A 15,584-nucleotide genomic window follows, 5' to 3' on the forward strand; every position below is an offset into this window, starting at 1 on the left:
GGGTTCCGTGGAACACAATTTAAGAAACACTGTTCTGGAGCCATTATGCTGTATACAGGAGCATATATTCGAGGAAAACATTTGAACAAAAATGTTCATGTACTCAAAGTTGAATGTGTATTGATGTTTTCTTCATGACTAGTTGTCCGGTGCTGCACAATGTATCTCGAATATAAAAGTTGCGTCAAGTGATGCATGTTCAACAATAAGATTTAAATGAAAGGAAAAAAGTGTAAAATTTGCTTTCAACATGTAGAAAAGAACAGTTTTATGATACAAAATTTCAATTTACACCTCTTTAGATTTTTTTAAATTCTAAAAATTCATTCCTTGTTATTAATAGGCATAAGCCTCACATTTCATAGATTTTCTGGGGAACTCCCCCCCCTCTCTAAGCGTTGTTTTGCCCTCTATGGGGGCAAAAAAAAACCTTTGTAAATTTCTGAACCTAGAAGAATGGACCTCTCTGCCGAATTTGGCAAAGATCTGACGTTAACTGAATTTGCATAAGGAACATACAAACCTACACACCCAAATACAAATAAACTTCTATTTATAAAAATATAGATATCTACTTCAGAAGTTTACCTTTTCAATGTGTCTAAAACTGAGATAAAACTAATCATATAATTTCAACTATAAGAAAATCATTGTGAAGGCAATTCTTCTGTTTCTGAATGAGAAAATATACATGTTCAATCTAGTAACTTCGCCAACCCATTTAAGTCTTTAAAACATTGTAAATGACCACTTCAGGTTCCTTAAAGGCAGGATAAAGTTCTAAACTACAGATTCTGCCCCATCAATTTGTATTCCTCCAAAGATGGCTCTTTATATCCCTTACATCCATCAGATCCGCACCAAGAGTATTTTCATTTTTTCTGATATTTTCCAGGTTTCTGAAAAATAGTAAATATAGATCTAATTTGAAAGTTATAAGGTAATGGTTTAGTTTTCCCTTTAATTGAATTATATTTTAAATACTCCTTCAATTCCCTATAGCTATACGAAATTTGATTAGCAGAAACTCATATACTTTTTTCCCTACTGTTGACACTTAAAGATTAAAGCTTTTATTGGATGACTACATTCATAAGTTCACAAAATTGTTACATTGAACAAAAGGGTTCCTTGAAACCCCAAAATACATAAATGCAAATATTTTTGAAAATCTGCATTTTAATGCCATTTATCTTACTTTTACATTGCTGCTTAAAGATATTAATTAATTTCTTATCATCATTTGTCTTTTATATTCTATCTGAAAATATCAAAAATATGCTTCAGCTATTTTAAAAACAATTTTTATGCGTTATTCACTCATGTAGAGTATCAGCGTTTTCCTTTTATGCTACTATCTTCCCCGTCATGAAGCAGGATATGTTTTCAAAATGATGAATTTTCTGGTTCACTTATTTTCCATACATATTTTATATTTCACTATTTAATTTTTTCTCTCAGTTGAATATCATAATGCTACTGGACACATTCACAACACATCATTGACAGCAAATGGTTGCATTGTGTCTTTTGCTACCGTCGCTCTGGAATGAGAAAAGTCAAGCACAAGAAATATTATTGACAACTTTCAGTAACAAATATCTTAGCAATGAAAGGTTAAACAATTCATTTGCAAATTTATCTCCTGAAAAAGTAGTTAGAAGAAGTATACTTTTAAATGATTTAAAATGTTTTAGGAGGTTTTGTTTTCTAATTTAACAAACTTTTTCCAGTCTCAGTATCTTTTTAAAAAAGATTTCACGCATGCATGTTGGCATTATTTGAAAATCCTAATTTGTTGTTGTGAGCCAATGGTTTAATAAACATAGTAGCAACATTAACTTTATAAATATTCTGAAAATGTTTTTATAAGCATTTAAAACTTCATTCAAATCTTTTATATATTTCAGGTTTTCAACAGAAGAGGAAGCTATTGAAATAGCAAATTCTAGTAAATCTGGACTAGCAGGTACAATAGGTTGAGATTGCATGCAGCTATTCATATGTATTCAGATCAGGGGGTTCCCCTCTCCAAGTTCAATGAGGCAATCCCCCCCCCCCCACTAAAAAAACTGAGCTATCTTGCTTTCAAATTGTGCTCAACATAACACACTTTAGAGTCTTAAATTTCCAGTTAAATATGTATTTTCTTTATCGTGTGTTTAATGAAGCAATACATTTTTTTAATGAAGAAATAAATTTGCACAAGATAAAAAAAAGTTGTAATATGAACATGAACAGATTACATTTATGTCAGCAATTATGAGCAATGGTGTTTTACAATTAGAAAAAAAAAGCAAAGCATGATATACTAAAAAACATATATTTTTGTAAGTTTTGAGCTAAGCTAATAAAAGTATCCTGTTATGACTTCAATAATAGACGCTGAAAAAATGAATAGAAAATAATCAAATTATTTTACATAGTTTTCAAAACATAGTATTAAATTGTAAAGTTTACATTAGTAGTAGTGTACATTAAATAAGGGACATTATTAGGGGAGACGGGATAGTCGAACCCCTTTTTTTTCTGGAGCTTTTATAACTTTCATTTGAATCAGTGGATCTAAACAAGCTCACATTACATATTTAGAAGTCTTTTGCCCCCCCCACAATGCTATGCTGTTTTTAAATTTATTTATTGTAATGAAATATTTTTGAAAAGAACTAAAATTAGAATACAGGATCAAAGTCAACTAAAAACGAGATTTTATCCTGGGAGGAAAAATGTCCTAATAAGTGTTTTAAATACAAGTAAAATATTAATTTTTGCTGCATGTTTATTATTCATTCAATTTAAAAAAAAATGTTGTTAATGTCAAAATAATAAATGGAGCGAAAGAAACATTGTGATTAAAACTAATATTTAACAAAAAGAAAATCGACATTGTAATGGGAACAATGCTAAAGAACATTGTCATTGAAGTGCATTTATTTTCATTGGTCTTGATCAAGTATTCAGTGAACACTAAGAAATAAATATAAAAAAGACTTTAAAATTTAATGTAAGGTAATGAGAAAAATGAGTTTAACTTCATAAGCTGAAAAAATATTTTAAAATTGATACTAACAAGTAACAGAAATTAATGGTTCGAAAGAAAAAAAAAAGAAAATTTTCGAATTGCAACCATAATTTCTACTAAGGCTTCTCTCCCTTTTCACACTTTTAACATATTTTTTAATGTTCTACCATATCATAAAAAGAATGTATGTACTGCTAAGCTTCTTCAAAAAAGCTAGCAATGTTTTTAACCCCCCCCCCCAAAAAAAAAAACACACAGCAATAATGAAATTTCTGTATGCAATTAAAACTCTTTGAACTCTTTTCCTTCTTTCCTACATAAAGAGCATTTTGCATACTACCTTTTTATTTATTATATTTAAAGAAAAATTACTCTTGCAAAAGCTGATAGCTTTTTTTCTGTTATCCATGCATTCCATGACCTTAAATAAGGTGCAACATGAGTTCTGGATGTATTTCATTGTGAGTTACTATGACATTGTATTTCTTAGATATTGAGAATACACGAAATCAGCATGATCATTCAGTCCTCTTTCATCTCTGACAATTCCGGATTATTTTCAAGCTATCCAATTGAAGATTCGAATATGTCTGTGCTCCCAAAATGAAAGTTAGTTAACATTCTAGTTTTCTCTTCTACAAAATTGCCGATTGAAACTGCAACTTTTCCTGCTACAAAGTTGAAAAGATGTGTTTGCTCTCCAAACTGAATTGATAAACTACAGTGAAACTCTGTTTTAGCATCATCCAAGGGCACAGAATATTTATGATGCTATAGTCAAGTGAGGTTATGGATGATCATCATTACTCTTTATGGGCCGCTGAAAGGACTGAAATTTATTGATACTCTAACAGCATTTTCTCTGTAACCAAGTTTAACTGTATTATTATATTTTCTTCTGAGTGCATTATTCAATGCTTGGGGCATTGTTATTTATGCATTTGCTAATTTAATGGTTTTTTATATAATATACCCTATTGTCTCCCTTTTCAGGCTATTTCTATTCCGAAGAAGTTGCTCAGATAGTCAGAGTTGCAAAAGCCATTGAAGTTGGCATGGTTGGAGTGAATGAAGGAATCATATCCACGTCTGAAGCAGCATTTGGTGGCATAAAAGAATCCGGTATTGGGCGAGAAGGATCGCGTTATGGAATTGATGAATATGTTGAGATGAAATACATTTGTCTTGGAGGATTAAATTGAAAACTCTATCAGGTGATGTCTATGACATTTGAAATAAAAGTTCGGTGTTAGATATTTAATATAATTGGGGTATTATTTTTTAATGTTTTGATCTTTCAGACATTTTGCTCATTCAGCTTTGGGCTTCCAACATTAGAAAAAAAGTTCTTGTTTTATCATAATTTTTATGACGAAGTGTAAATAGTTTTTGAATATTTTAGTATTTGTACATTTCAGTACATATATGTATATAGAAAGAGGAATAAAATAACTTTATGTGTTGAGTGTTTCTCTTAATATTCTATCACATGTAATGTTTCTTTTTTTTTAAATTTATTTTAATGTCGGTTTCATTTAATTCATGTTGAGATGAAATACGATATTTCTCTTCTCTGCACTATTCTAAATTTTTCATGTGCTCAATAATTTGTATTATAAAAATGAATTTTTATAGATTTTGTTTTATTTTTAAAAAATTTTCTCATCTCAACTCATTTGGTGTACTTATTTCTACAGTTTAAAGTTTTTCTTCTCAACTTAAAATGACACGAGCTTAAAAGATTTATCTTATAATTAGATTAAAATAGTTCTTGTTCATTATTGTTATTATTATTACTCTATGTTTGAAGGTTCAAGAATAAAATCGTAAGAATTTCCAAAATAATTCTCATTTGAAGCGTGAAGTTCAAACTCTTAATTTTTGCTATAATAATTCTGAATATCATCATCCAAAATCAAATGAAGTGAGATTATCTGCATTGTGTTCTATCTACATTTTGTAGTGGAGCCACACATATTCGACTATCAAAAATCCAGACTAATCGAGCCGATGGCCAAATAATAAATGACATCAATTTTTTTGAAATATGGAACATACCAAGGTTCAAAATACAATCGACTCTCAATAACACGAAGTCCCAAGGGACAGGCTAAAACGTTTGAGTTATTGGTAGTTTGAGTTATGGGAAGTTTCCACAAGAGTTTCAAACCCAACGAAAACTTCAAGATAAAGGAATATTCGAGTTATCGAGATCGGACTGTACATGTCATTTATGCAATGCAGAATAATCGTATGAGATTTACTTACTTGTTATGAAAACAATATGTATTTTTTCCCAATTATCAACTCTGATTTTCGTGAACTGGAGGTATGAGAGTCTGTACAAAAAAAAAAAAAAAAAAGAAAGAAAGAAAGAAAGAAACTGCTTTGCTGCTGTACATTCATTTTTTCATTCGGGAGCAATTTTTAGCTGGGTAGTTAAAATTGATTTCATTGTACATAAAATGCTCTAATGTTGGTGGCAATTGTATTTAAATACAACCTAGAGATTTTGTGCTTCATTTTGTCTCCGAATGTTTCTGTTTGTAATAAGGCTTCTATTTTCAAAAAGAGCAACCTTTTACATAGATCGACATCGGAAAAAATATAGATTTATGTTCAGGACTTATATGGATCTATGCTTGAGAAATTTTATGTTTTTCCTTTTTACACGTCAGCAAAAAATCTAGTTTTATATTCAGAACGTATATAGTTTTATATTCAAAAAGAATTAATTTTTACATGGATCAACGCTCAAAAAAAATCTAGTTTTAAGTTCAGAACTTCTATAAGATTATGTTAGAAAAGAGCAAATTTTTACATGGATCAACGGCGGAAAAAAAATCTAGATCTATATTCAGGATTTATATAGATCTATGATTGAGAAATGTTTATGTTTATTTGCAGATCGATATCGATGAAAAATTTAGCTCTATATTTTTTCTGAAAATTTTTCTTTGTCAACTGGTATGTTGTGCTACCTGCGAATCTTGAATATTTTTTTCTCATTATAAGCAAAAGTACAACATGTTTCTGAGCATTTATTTGCAAAATACACCGTTTTATTCCAAAAAGTTCAACTATTATAAAGTTTTGAGAAGTCCAGTGATTTTTATTTACATGAGTGTGTGTGAAAAAGAGCAGAGGAAGAGAAAGAAAACTTAGAGGGGGGAAAACTATTTTTTTTTTTTACTATTTATCAAACAGATATATTTAATTCATATAAACTTGATTAGAAGAACTTTGATCAGGGCCCCAGCAAGCCTCCCCTAAGCAAATATTGAAAAAACAAAAAAAAAAAAACTTCAGTATATTAAATTAATTGTGCGAGGTTTTTTTCAAACAAAAATAAATAAATAAATAAATTTTAAAAAAATGAAGCAATAGTACTCTGGCCTCAAAAAGTTAAGGTACAACATGTTTTTCGAAGCTCACCATAAAAAATGGCAGTAACAATAAAATACATAGGTTGTATGAATGATGATAATGAACTTAAAAACCATTTATAAAACGAGCTGATGTGTGCATCACATGACTTCCTTTTACGCCAATTTAATGATAATAGCGCCTTGAAGTAAACAAGGAAACACTAAATATTTTCACCCCTAGTTTCTTGCGAACCGCAGCAAAAAAAGTTTTACACAGATTTCCCCATTATTGGCAATTTTAATGTGATTCAGTGCTTAACTCTTCAAATATTACCAACATCACCAACATTGGCTGAGTTAAAACCAGATTTAAAAAAAAAATGCCAAATTTTTCGCGAAGTTGGTGACAAAATTTGGCCGCCAAAAGCTTACGGCCAAAGTTTGACAAATTATAACACCACTTGAGTTAGCATTGAAATTAACAATGATTTAATGATTCCCCCCCCAAAAAAAAGGTGTAAAATATCCACTTAGGAACATGTAAATGCACCCAAAAGGGAAGGTTCACAACCCCACTAGGAGTCTACGTACCAAATTTCAACTTTCTGGGACATGCTGTTTTTTTTTTAATTTATGCGAGATCCATATGTAAATTTCGGACGTCATGAGAAAATTCATTGTAATTAACTCGGCGATCGTCAAAATGGATATTTCGGGTGTCTTTACATTCCTAGGCATATATCCATGTGTGGTCGGGTCAAAAAAAACTCAACATTCATTCGGGGGTGAGCAAAATGGAAATTAAGACCGATTTTTGAGTGAAAATTGTTTTGAGAATACAAATACTTCCTTTTTTTAAAAGGAAGTGAAAACGATAGCTACCACTTTTATTTAAAAAAAAGAACATATCTTTATGAATGAGAGAAAAATATGCAAACATCAAGCTTTCGTACTTTTGTGTGTATGAAGTATGAAGCATGAAGTGAAAAGGGGGGGGGGGGCTTGAAAACAGCGCGAGCACCGAGACCACAGGTCTATTGTACTATCCCCGCTAAGACTACTAAAGGAGCCCAGTAGCAGAAATAAATCTCAGCAGTTGCCTAACCGAAATTCTAGGCAGTTCCCAGGGATCAACATAGTGGTATCCCAAGTGCTCAAATCTTTGTGCAGAGTAGAAGTCACATTCACATAGCACATGAATTGAGCTTTCATCAGCCATATGACATCCTCTACAGGAAGGGTTGTCGATAACACCCATCAGATTAAGGTGCCTATTAAGAGAGCAGTGTCCAGTTAGTAGCCCAACAGACTTCTTGATCTCATTCCTGCTCAAATTAAGCAGTTCCTTGGACCTCAGCCAGGGAGGCTGCTGGTTCAGAGTCTTGGCCTGTCTTTGAGACTCGGACTGAAGCCACAGGCCATAAGATTCATCCATGAGAAGGTTCTTTGCAGTGGTCCTTACTGCATTGTAGGGCAGGCAGAGGACAGGCTCTGGTCCCATAAACGGTATATTGGAGCCCTGTTTAGCTAACTGATCTGCGAGTTCGTTACCTAAAATGTCACGGTGACCAGGAACCCAGTAAAGGGAAACCCTATTACTGCCAGCTAGTCTTACCAGTGCATTATGGCACTCCCAAACTGTTTTGGTAGTAAAACAGTTACTATTGAGAGCTTTCAACACAGCTTGGCTATCAGAGAATATTCTGATAACCTTACCGCTTAGGCCTCGATCTAGGCAGTTGTTTACACAAGCCAATATGGCTAAAGTTTCTGCCTGGTAGACAGTAGCTAGCTTCCCCAAAGAGAAGCACAGATTAGTGTTATTGCTGCTGCAATATGCACCAGAACCAGTTCCAGACGAAGTCTTGGAACCATCTGTAAACCAGATTTCGTGTGCATTGCCAATGATATCCTGTACATCCTTCCATTGCTCTCTGGACGGAAACACAATGTTAAAATTGGCATTAAAGCTGAATTGTTTTAACATCCAGTCAGAAGGCATCATAAAGTAAGGATGCTTACTAGTCTTTGCACACAGTTTATCATACAGAGACAGGTAACGAGGGGACTTCCAGAGACCCATGAGCTTGAGGCGGTATGCACACAGAATCGCCTCCATTTCCACTTGCTTATGCAACGGAAGAAGGCCAAGAAGTAGATCAAGGCTTTTGGAAGGAGTAGTTCTCATGGCACTAGTGATAGTAATAGTATCCATCCTTTGTACTTTGGCGAGGCAACCCTCAGCCGTAATGGTACAGGTTTTACCCCACCAGGCAATTGCCTCATACGCAACCGTAGATACAATTACTCTAGTATAAACCCAGTGAGCGATTTTTGGAGAAAAGCCCCAATTAATACCAATTGCTCGTCTACAAGACAAAAAAGATTCTCTTGGCCTTATTGGCAATTTGCTTAAGGTGAGAATTCCATGTCAAAGTTTTGTCAAAGAACACACCCAGGTACTTGACCTCACTAGTGTAGGCAAGAGGCGAACCAAAGAACTTAATTATCTTCAAGTCTTTGAGACGTTTACGAGTGAAGGGAACCAAATAAGTCTTATTCGGATTGACCGTAAGACCTGCCTCCAAACACCACTTTTCAATTTCCTTAAGGGCAGACCCCATGAGATTTTTTTGTGTGTAAGTTGTATCAATTTTCAACTGTTGTTGGCAGTTTCAGTGAGAATAGTCGATAGAGTTTAGAAAATGTCTCAGAGACGTCATTTACCCGATTCGTTAAAGGGACAGACAGTTGGATGGATGGAAATGGCATTGTCACAGGCTGATACTGCTAGACATCTCAATGTATCTCGTAGTGTTGTTCAGTGGCAGATACACCCAGCGGGCAACCGGGCATTTGCCCGGTGTGCCAGTCATGTTTCGGGCCGATCATTTGCCCTGTCTACAAATAGTAAAATGTAAATACCGCTACGTAAATTCTCTAGCTTCAATCCCTCTTTACGCATGGGCCCACCGATGGAGGGTGCAAGGCCGTTGCAAAGGGGGCTGTGGGGGTACTACACCTACCCAGTTTTTCAGAAATGGAGATGCGAATTTCATTTTAGTAACGCATTAAAAACAAAAAAACAAGGGAAGTATTTAAAAGTTAAAATACTTTTATTCATTTTTCAATTTCATCTATGAATTGCAATTCACATTTATCTTAATTATGAATGGCAATTCACAATTGTTATGAATTGTAGTTCATAACAATTGTGATAAAAGTGACAAAAAGTATTTTGTCAATAAGGCTTTAGCAGAAAATGCAAATCTTAAAACAGAATTTGGAGCATCCAAAATTCTGCATTATAAAGATTATTTAAGTAAAGACCTCCTAAATGTGCGTTTCTAACATTTTTTTGTGAAAAATAAAATATTCAGTTTCTCTCACTCAATATCTCTCAAAGGGTTCAAAACCACGGTTGAAGATCCTTCAGTTTAAAAATGATTACATAAAAAAATATGATTCTCAGGTGCGCCGACACACCGACCTTTTCTACCATTTACCTTCCCAACTTTTTTAAATTGAAAAATATCATCCTGAAAATCAGGGTTATGTATATAGAAAAGTACACAGGCCCCAGAAATATGGTTTAACTAGGAGAAAAATTAAAGTATAGCGAGAGAGATTGAAAATATTGAAATTAATAGTCACACCTGTAGTTCTAAGTGTTTGAATGTAAAAATCATTTTATGAATCGAAAATTGAAGCAAAACTTTATCAAGAGGTGAAGGGTGAAGAAAGAATGATATTTAAAATAAAATAGAGTGAAAAAAAAAGACCAAAGATCATTAAGGTTATTTAAGGTCACCAAAGCACCAGATCAGTTCAAGAAAAGTTTTTTTACCTGGGACCGCAGATGGCTTGCATTTCAAGCAAATAAAAATACTAGGCTGAATAATTGAATATTTTACTATGGGAAATGTAAATGGTTTTTAAGGAGAACACTGTTGGAGGGTGTTTCATATTTTTCTCTACTAATAATAAAGCTGAAAGTCTCTCTGTCTGGATGTCTGGATCTCGGTGCCGCGCATAGTGCCTAGACCGTTCGGCCGATTTTCATGAAATTTGGCACAAAGTTAGTTTATAGCATGGGGGGTGTGCACCTCGAAGCAATTTTTCGAAAATTCAATGTGACTCTTTTTCTATTCCAATTTTAAGAACAAAATTATCATAAGATGGACGAGTAAATTACGTATTGTGCGATGAGATTATATCAACGAAATTATCGCACCGATGACTAATGTAATTAGTGCCCTTTAGAGTTGCAGAGTGTAATTGGAGTCCTTTGTAGAAAGTAATACCTGTTGTTGAAGCTATTTCTTTTTATTTCCTCCATGGTGATAAAATACAATGATATCCTTGGGGAGCTATTTGCATATGAAATATGAAATTGCAAAATAAGTTCTCTCGAAGCATAGATAATTTAGTAAAATATGCAAAACCATTTATTTGTAAATTTGTAATACGACAAATGAAGAGTCATTTATGTAATCGAGGTTTCAGTAATTTGAACTTAAGGTTTGCAGATAAAGTTTACAATTATGAAATGCCTAATCGAGAGCATGACGGCAAACAGCCGACTTGGCTGACCATGAAACTAAAATACGGCGCCTTAAAAGAGAGAGTGCAACTGAGCTGGTCATTTGCATGTATTTCAAGACATGCATTTGAAATGCGCGTTTCCCGATATTAGAACGGCGCAAGGGCGGATCCAGGTTAAGGGGGGGGGGGGGGGTCACCAAACGTGTACCCACAAACAATGGTATCTTGGTGGAGGGGGGGGGGGGGTTACGACATGCTCGTCAAAAAAAAGGGGGTTTCTTCGGTCTAAATCGTAGTTTTACCATGTTTCGTTATGTATGAAGAATCTGAAAAACGTAGGTATTGAAATCTTGTGCTTGTTTCTTACTTACCAACAAATCGTTGTTGCATTATTAGCATATATAAAACAAAAAATACAGTATGCTTCTAAGAAAACTATGTATATTCTAAATGTTACAATTTTTAAACTTTATAGAGGCCTGATTTTTCTAATTTGAACTAGGAGCAGCAGCAGTCATTTATGTTGGTCAACGCACTAGATTATACTAAAATGAAAATGAAAAAATTATAAAACGAACAAGAATTTCAAATTGTACAAATACTATACTGAATAGTCAGTAGCAGATTTTAGGGGAAGTCCAGGGGGTTCAAGCCCCTCCCAAAAGAATAAATTAATGCAACTATTTCATTTAATTTTATAATTCACTTCTCTTTTACATAAATAAAAAACTTTCAGTCATGAAAAGAACACAAAACACACAAAGCATATTTGATTAAAAGTATTTTGTTTGCTAAGGAAGTACAATAGACTCTCTCTATTCTGAACACTCATTGGACCGAACGAAAGTCTTCAGTTTAAGAGGGTGTTCAGTATAGGGGGAGACGGAAGTAATGCATACGTGATTCCCGGGACCATCAAAATGTGTTCAGAATATCTGGGAGTTCAGGTAAAAGCAGGGACGTAACTAGAGGGGGGCAGACGGGGCTTGTGCCCCGGGCGCCAGATTTTAGGGGCGCTAAACTGGCAAAGTAAATGCTCAAATTAATTTTTGTAAAAAAAAAAAAAAATGAAAGAAAAAATTATTAGAAGTCCAAAAAAAAAAAAAAAAAACTCTCAGTGCGGGCGCAGGCAGAAAGTTATATTCACTAAAATGATAATTCTAAATTAATGATATTAAGAACGAAACTATAAATGTGCCAAATATTCGCTTATTTTAATTAAATACACAACTGCTATATATAGGTCGTACAATAAATTATAGTCATCTAATGAACTACGTGACGTATTTGGAGTGTCAGTCTGACACCACTGCACCTGAACTATTGACCAAATGACCAAGAATGACCAAGTATTTGCAAGTAACAATCCTATGTAATTTTGCTGCAAAAGATCATTTTTTGCTGCTAATAAAAGATAAGTCTTCTTATTTGCGAATTAATTTCTGCTTATTCTCCGTACTATCCGAATTTTCGTTTATTCAAATTGCCTTCGGTCCAAGTTAGTGGAGATAAATAATGTTGTACTGTAAATGGAAATAACCTGGAAAGAAACTCACTGAAAACTAATGTTAATATGTTTAAGATTAGTGTTTTTAAAAAAAGGTTAATAGAAAGAGTTTTGATATCAAGCACATTAGGTATCTGTTTTTCTAAAAAATGTTTTTCAGATGTATACTAAATACCAGAGGTGGGGAACGTGCGTCCTTTATAAAAATTAACTCTTTTAATTATTAATATTTAACTATACAGATTGTCACAAAAATGTGTTGCATATAAAATTTTCAAGGTAATGTTTAAATAAGACAATCTATTCGATTGGTGCTATTGCAAGTTTTCGGATTAAAGTCTATATACTAAGTAGTAGCAATTTTCAATTAATTTCAAGTGAGAAACAAAAACAAATAGCCCACTAAATTTTTCATCGGAGATAAAATTATTTCACACGTTATTGCGACATATTGTTGAATACTGTTATTTTTCTTACAAATTTCTTCATAGTAGCATAATATAAATACTTAAAAATAAATAATTGAAAACATTTCTGTTTTATTGTTTTCATTTGAAGTGGTAATTTTAAATTCGCATCTCGGTACATTTGAAAAAAAAAAGTAACGTCAAAGAAATTGTGAAAAGATGCCTGTGGCGAGCCTGCGTCCAGGAGACCTCAGAGCACCTACAGCCTTAAAATTTCGTACAAAACTACTTCGAGCCCCAAGGATTTGAACCTGGGGTTGTTTACTTTAAATTTCTAATTATTTTTTTGTAATTAATTTTTTAAGCTAAAATTTCACATAAATTGCCTTTTAAAGGAATGAAAGATTTCTCACATCCCTTAATATTTCACGTTGTTCCAAACAGATTTTTTCTGCATCAAATAAAGCTTGTAACAATTTTATCAATAAATTAGAACAGCAGCCATAAGGGTTTCTATTTCAGCGAAAAGTCCTATGCTCAGTCCGGAGCTAAAGAGCAAAATATATTGCTACAGACCACGAACTTAAAAGCAGTTTTTCAAACGTATAAAACTGCCGTTTGGCAATGCTCAAGAGCCTCTTTATCACAAGCACTTACGGCTGTCAAGTTGGTTCAAGTTAGTTTGGAACGAGGAAAAATGCTCTTCAAAGCGATTATTTTTTTTTTTAAATATCATCTCATTTATGCATATTTCTATAAAATTATTTTTATAATTTCGGGTAGGAGTGGGATTGTGTTCAAAAAATTAGTTCTTCACTTAAACTCTATTTTCTATGGGAGGGAGAGGGGAATTTTCACTTTGTTCGAAATGGAACTCGTAACGTGTTTTTTAATCTGATTCTTTCTGACAGACGATTTAAATCTTCGCGAACCAAACAAGGTTGCAACGCAATCTTCGGGGGTTGGTATGCGTCAGCGAGCAGGGCGCAGAGCCACCTGATGAATATATATATATATATATATATATATATATTAGTGATGGGCATAATCGAGTTCTCATAATCGAATCACTCGATTATCAAAGATCACTCGAGAACTCGATTATCACGAGTTCTCGATTAACGTACCTCGAGTTCTCGATTATCACATCTCGAGTTCTCGATTATCATAGATCTCGAGTTCTCGATTATCAGATCTCGAGTTCTCGATTATCAAATCTCGAGTTCTCGATTATCACATCTCGAGTTCTCGATTATCACATCTCGAGTTCTCGTTATCCCTTCCCGAGTTCTCGAGCGATGAACTGCTCGAGTTCTCGTATTCCCTTCCCGAGTTCTCGAGCGATGACTGCTCGAGTACTCGATTATCATTTTCCGAGTTCTCGAGCGATGGACTGCTCGAGTTCTCGCTTTGTGAACTTCTCGGAATGCTGATTTCTCGAGTTCTCAAACGATAGACTGCTCGAGTTCTCGCTTTGTGAACTTCTCGAAATATTGATTTCTCGAGTTCTCGAGATGTTAATCACTCGAGCAGTGTACTTCTCGATCGATTTGATAATCGAATGAACCTCTCAATAGTTGACATTTGAAGGGATTTAGTTACCAGGGCAGATCTGTCATTTAGTGGGTCAGAGGCAGGGGTGCCCACCAAGGTGGGGGAAAGGGGTCATGGCGCAGGCTGCGCCATTAAAATTTTTAGGGGATTGTTTTGAGGGGTATTTCTTACTTTTTTGGGGGAGCTCTTATTTTGGGGGGGAGGAAGGGGTCTTTGCGAAATTTAGGAGGGTGGGTGCGCTCTTGCTCTTAAGGGGGTGGCTTTGAAAAATTAATGTTTTAACATATAAATGGGCGTGGTTTTTATTGTTTCCGAAAAAAATTGTTCAGGGAAAGGGGGTCATGGCGCTCTTAAGGATGGGGGGGGGGGGGTTCGTTTTTAAGAAGTGCGCCAGCAGACTTGAGGAATGGATACCCCTGTGGTCTAAATAATTTTATGATGAAAGATTTGCCTCTCGAATATTTGTTGTAGAAGTTTATGTGTTGTTCTTGCATTCGAATAGTGTTGTAATTAATTGCAGGTATGCTGCCGAATGCTTGATTATCAAATGATTCTTTGGGATGTTTTTGTAGCCCAATGATATGTTTTTGGGAGAATGGTGTTAGTGAATGAACACATGGACGGGTCTATTGGTGACATGGGTTGTGTGTCTCGGCGGTGAAAGCAAAGATTGGGGGACGCTAATAAGGCTCTAACTTGAGGGGCATTAAAACAAAAATTATATTCATGTAAAAAGGGGGAATACTTTAGTTAAAACCTGAGGGGACCTCTTCCCCCTTACGTCCACCTTCGACTACGCCATTGGGTACTGAAACCCGTGACACGTGTCTGCAGTAATCTGTATATTTGTGCTATACAAAAGTTGGTTATTTCCTGTTACTTCTTGGCAGAAAGGTATTTATTTATTTCTTAATGAAGCAAGTGGTCTAGTTCTCGTGTAATTCATTCGCAGGGGGTGACAACCAGGAGAGGGGAACGGGAGTTAAGACGCAAACTGCGGGATTGTAATTTTCATGAGATTTTGTCTTTTCGGGGTAGCTTTCTTGCGGGAGAACTTCATACGTGCAGGGGCGTGCACAAGGCAAGGGGGAGGAGAGGGACACCTGTTGGCCTCGGCCCGAGCTTGTAGGGGCCCGAGAATTTCCAAATGAGAGGTGAAATATGTTAGGGACCTAGGGATA

General features: G+C 34.5%; 1 protein-coding gene across 1 annotated transcript in view; it reads left to right on the forward strand.

The window, feature by feature from the left end:
- Window positions 1-4,487, forward strand: part of LOC129218698 (succinate-semialdehyde dehydrogenase, mitochondrial-like) — a 37,283-nt gene extending 32,796 nt beyond the window's left edge. The window contains exons 11-12 of the mRNA XM_054853019.1: window positions 1,911-1,969; window positions 4,016-4,487. Coding sequence (XP_054708994.1) covers window positions 1,911-1,969; window positions 4,016-4,224 — 268 coding nt within the window. The 3' untranslated portion in view covers window positions 4,225-4,487. The remainder of the gene's footprint in view (window positions 1-1,910; window positions 1,970-4,015) is intronic.
- The last annotated feature ends 11,097 nt before the right edge of the window (window positions 4,488-15,584 follow it).

The sequence above is a fragment of the Uloborus diversus genome, chromosome 3, assembly GCF_026930045.1.
Source record: "Uloborus diversus isolate 005 chromosome 3, Udiv.v.3.1, whole genome shotgun sequence".
Classification (NCBI taxonomy): Eukaryota; Metazoa; Arthropoda; class Arachnida; order Araneae; family Uloboridae; genus Uloborus; species Uloborus diversus.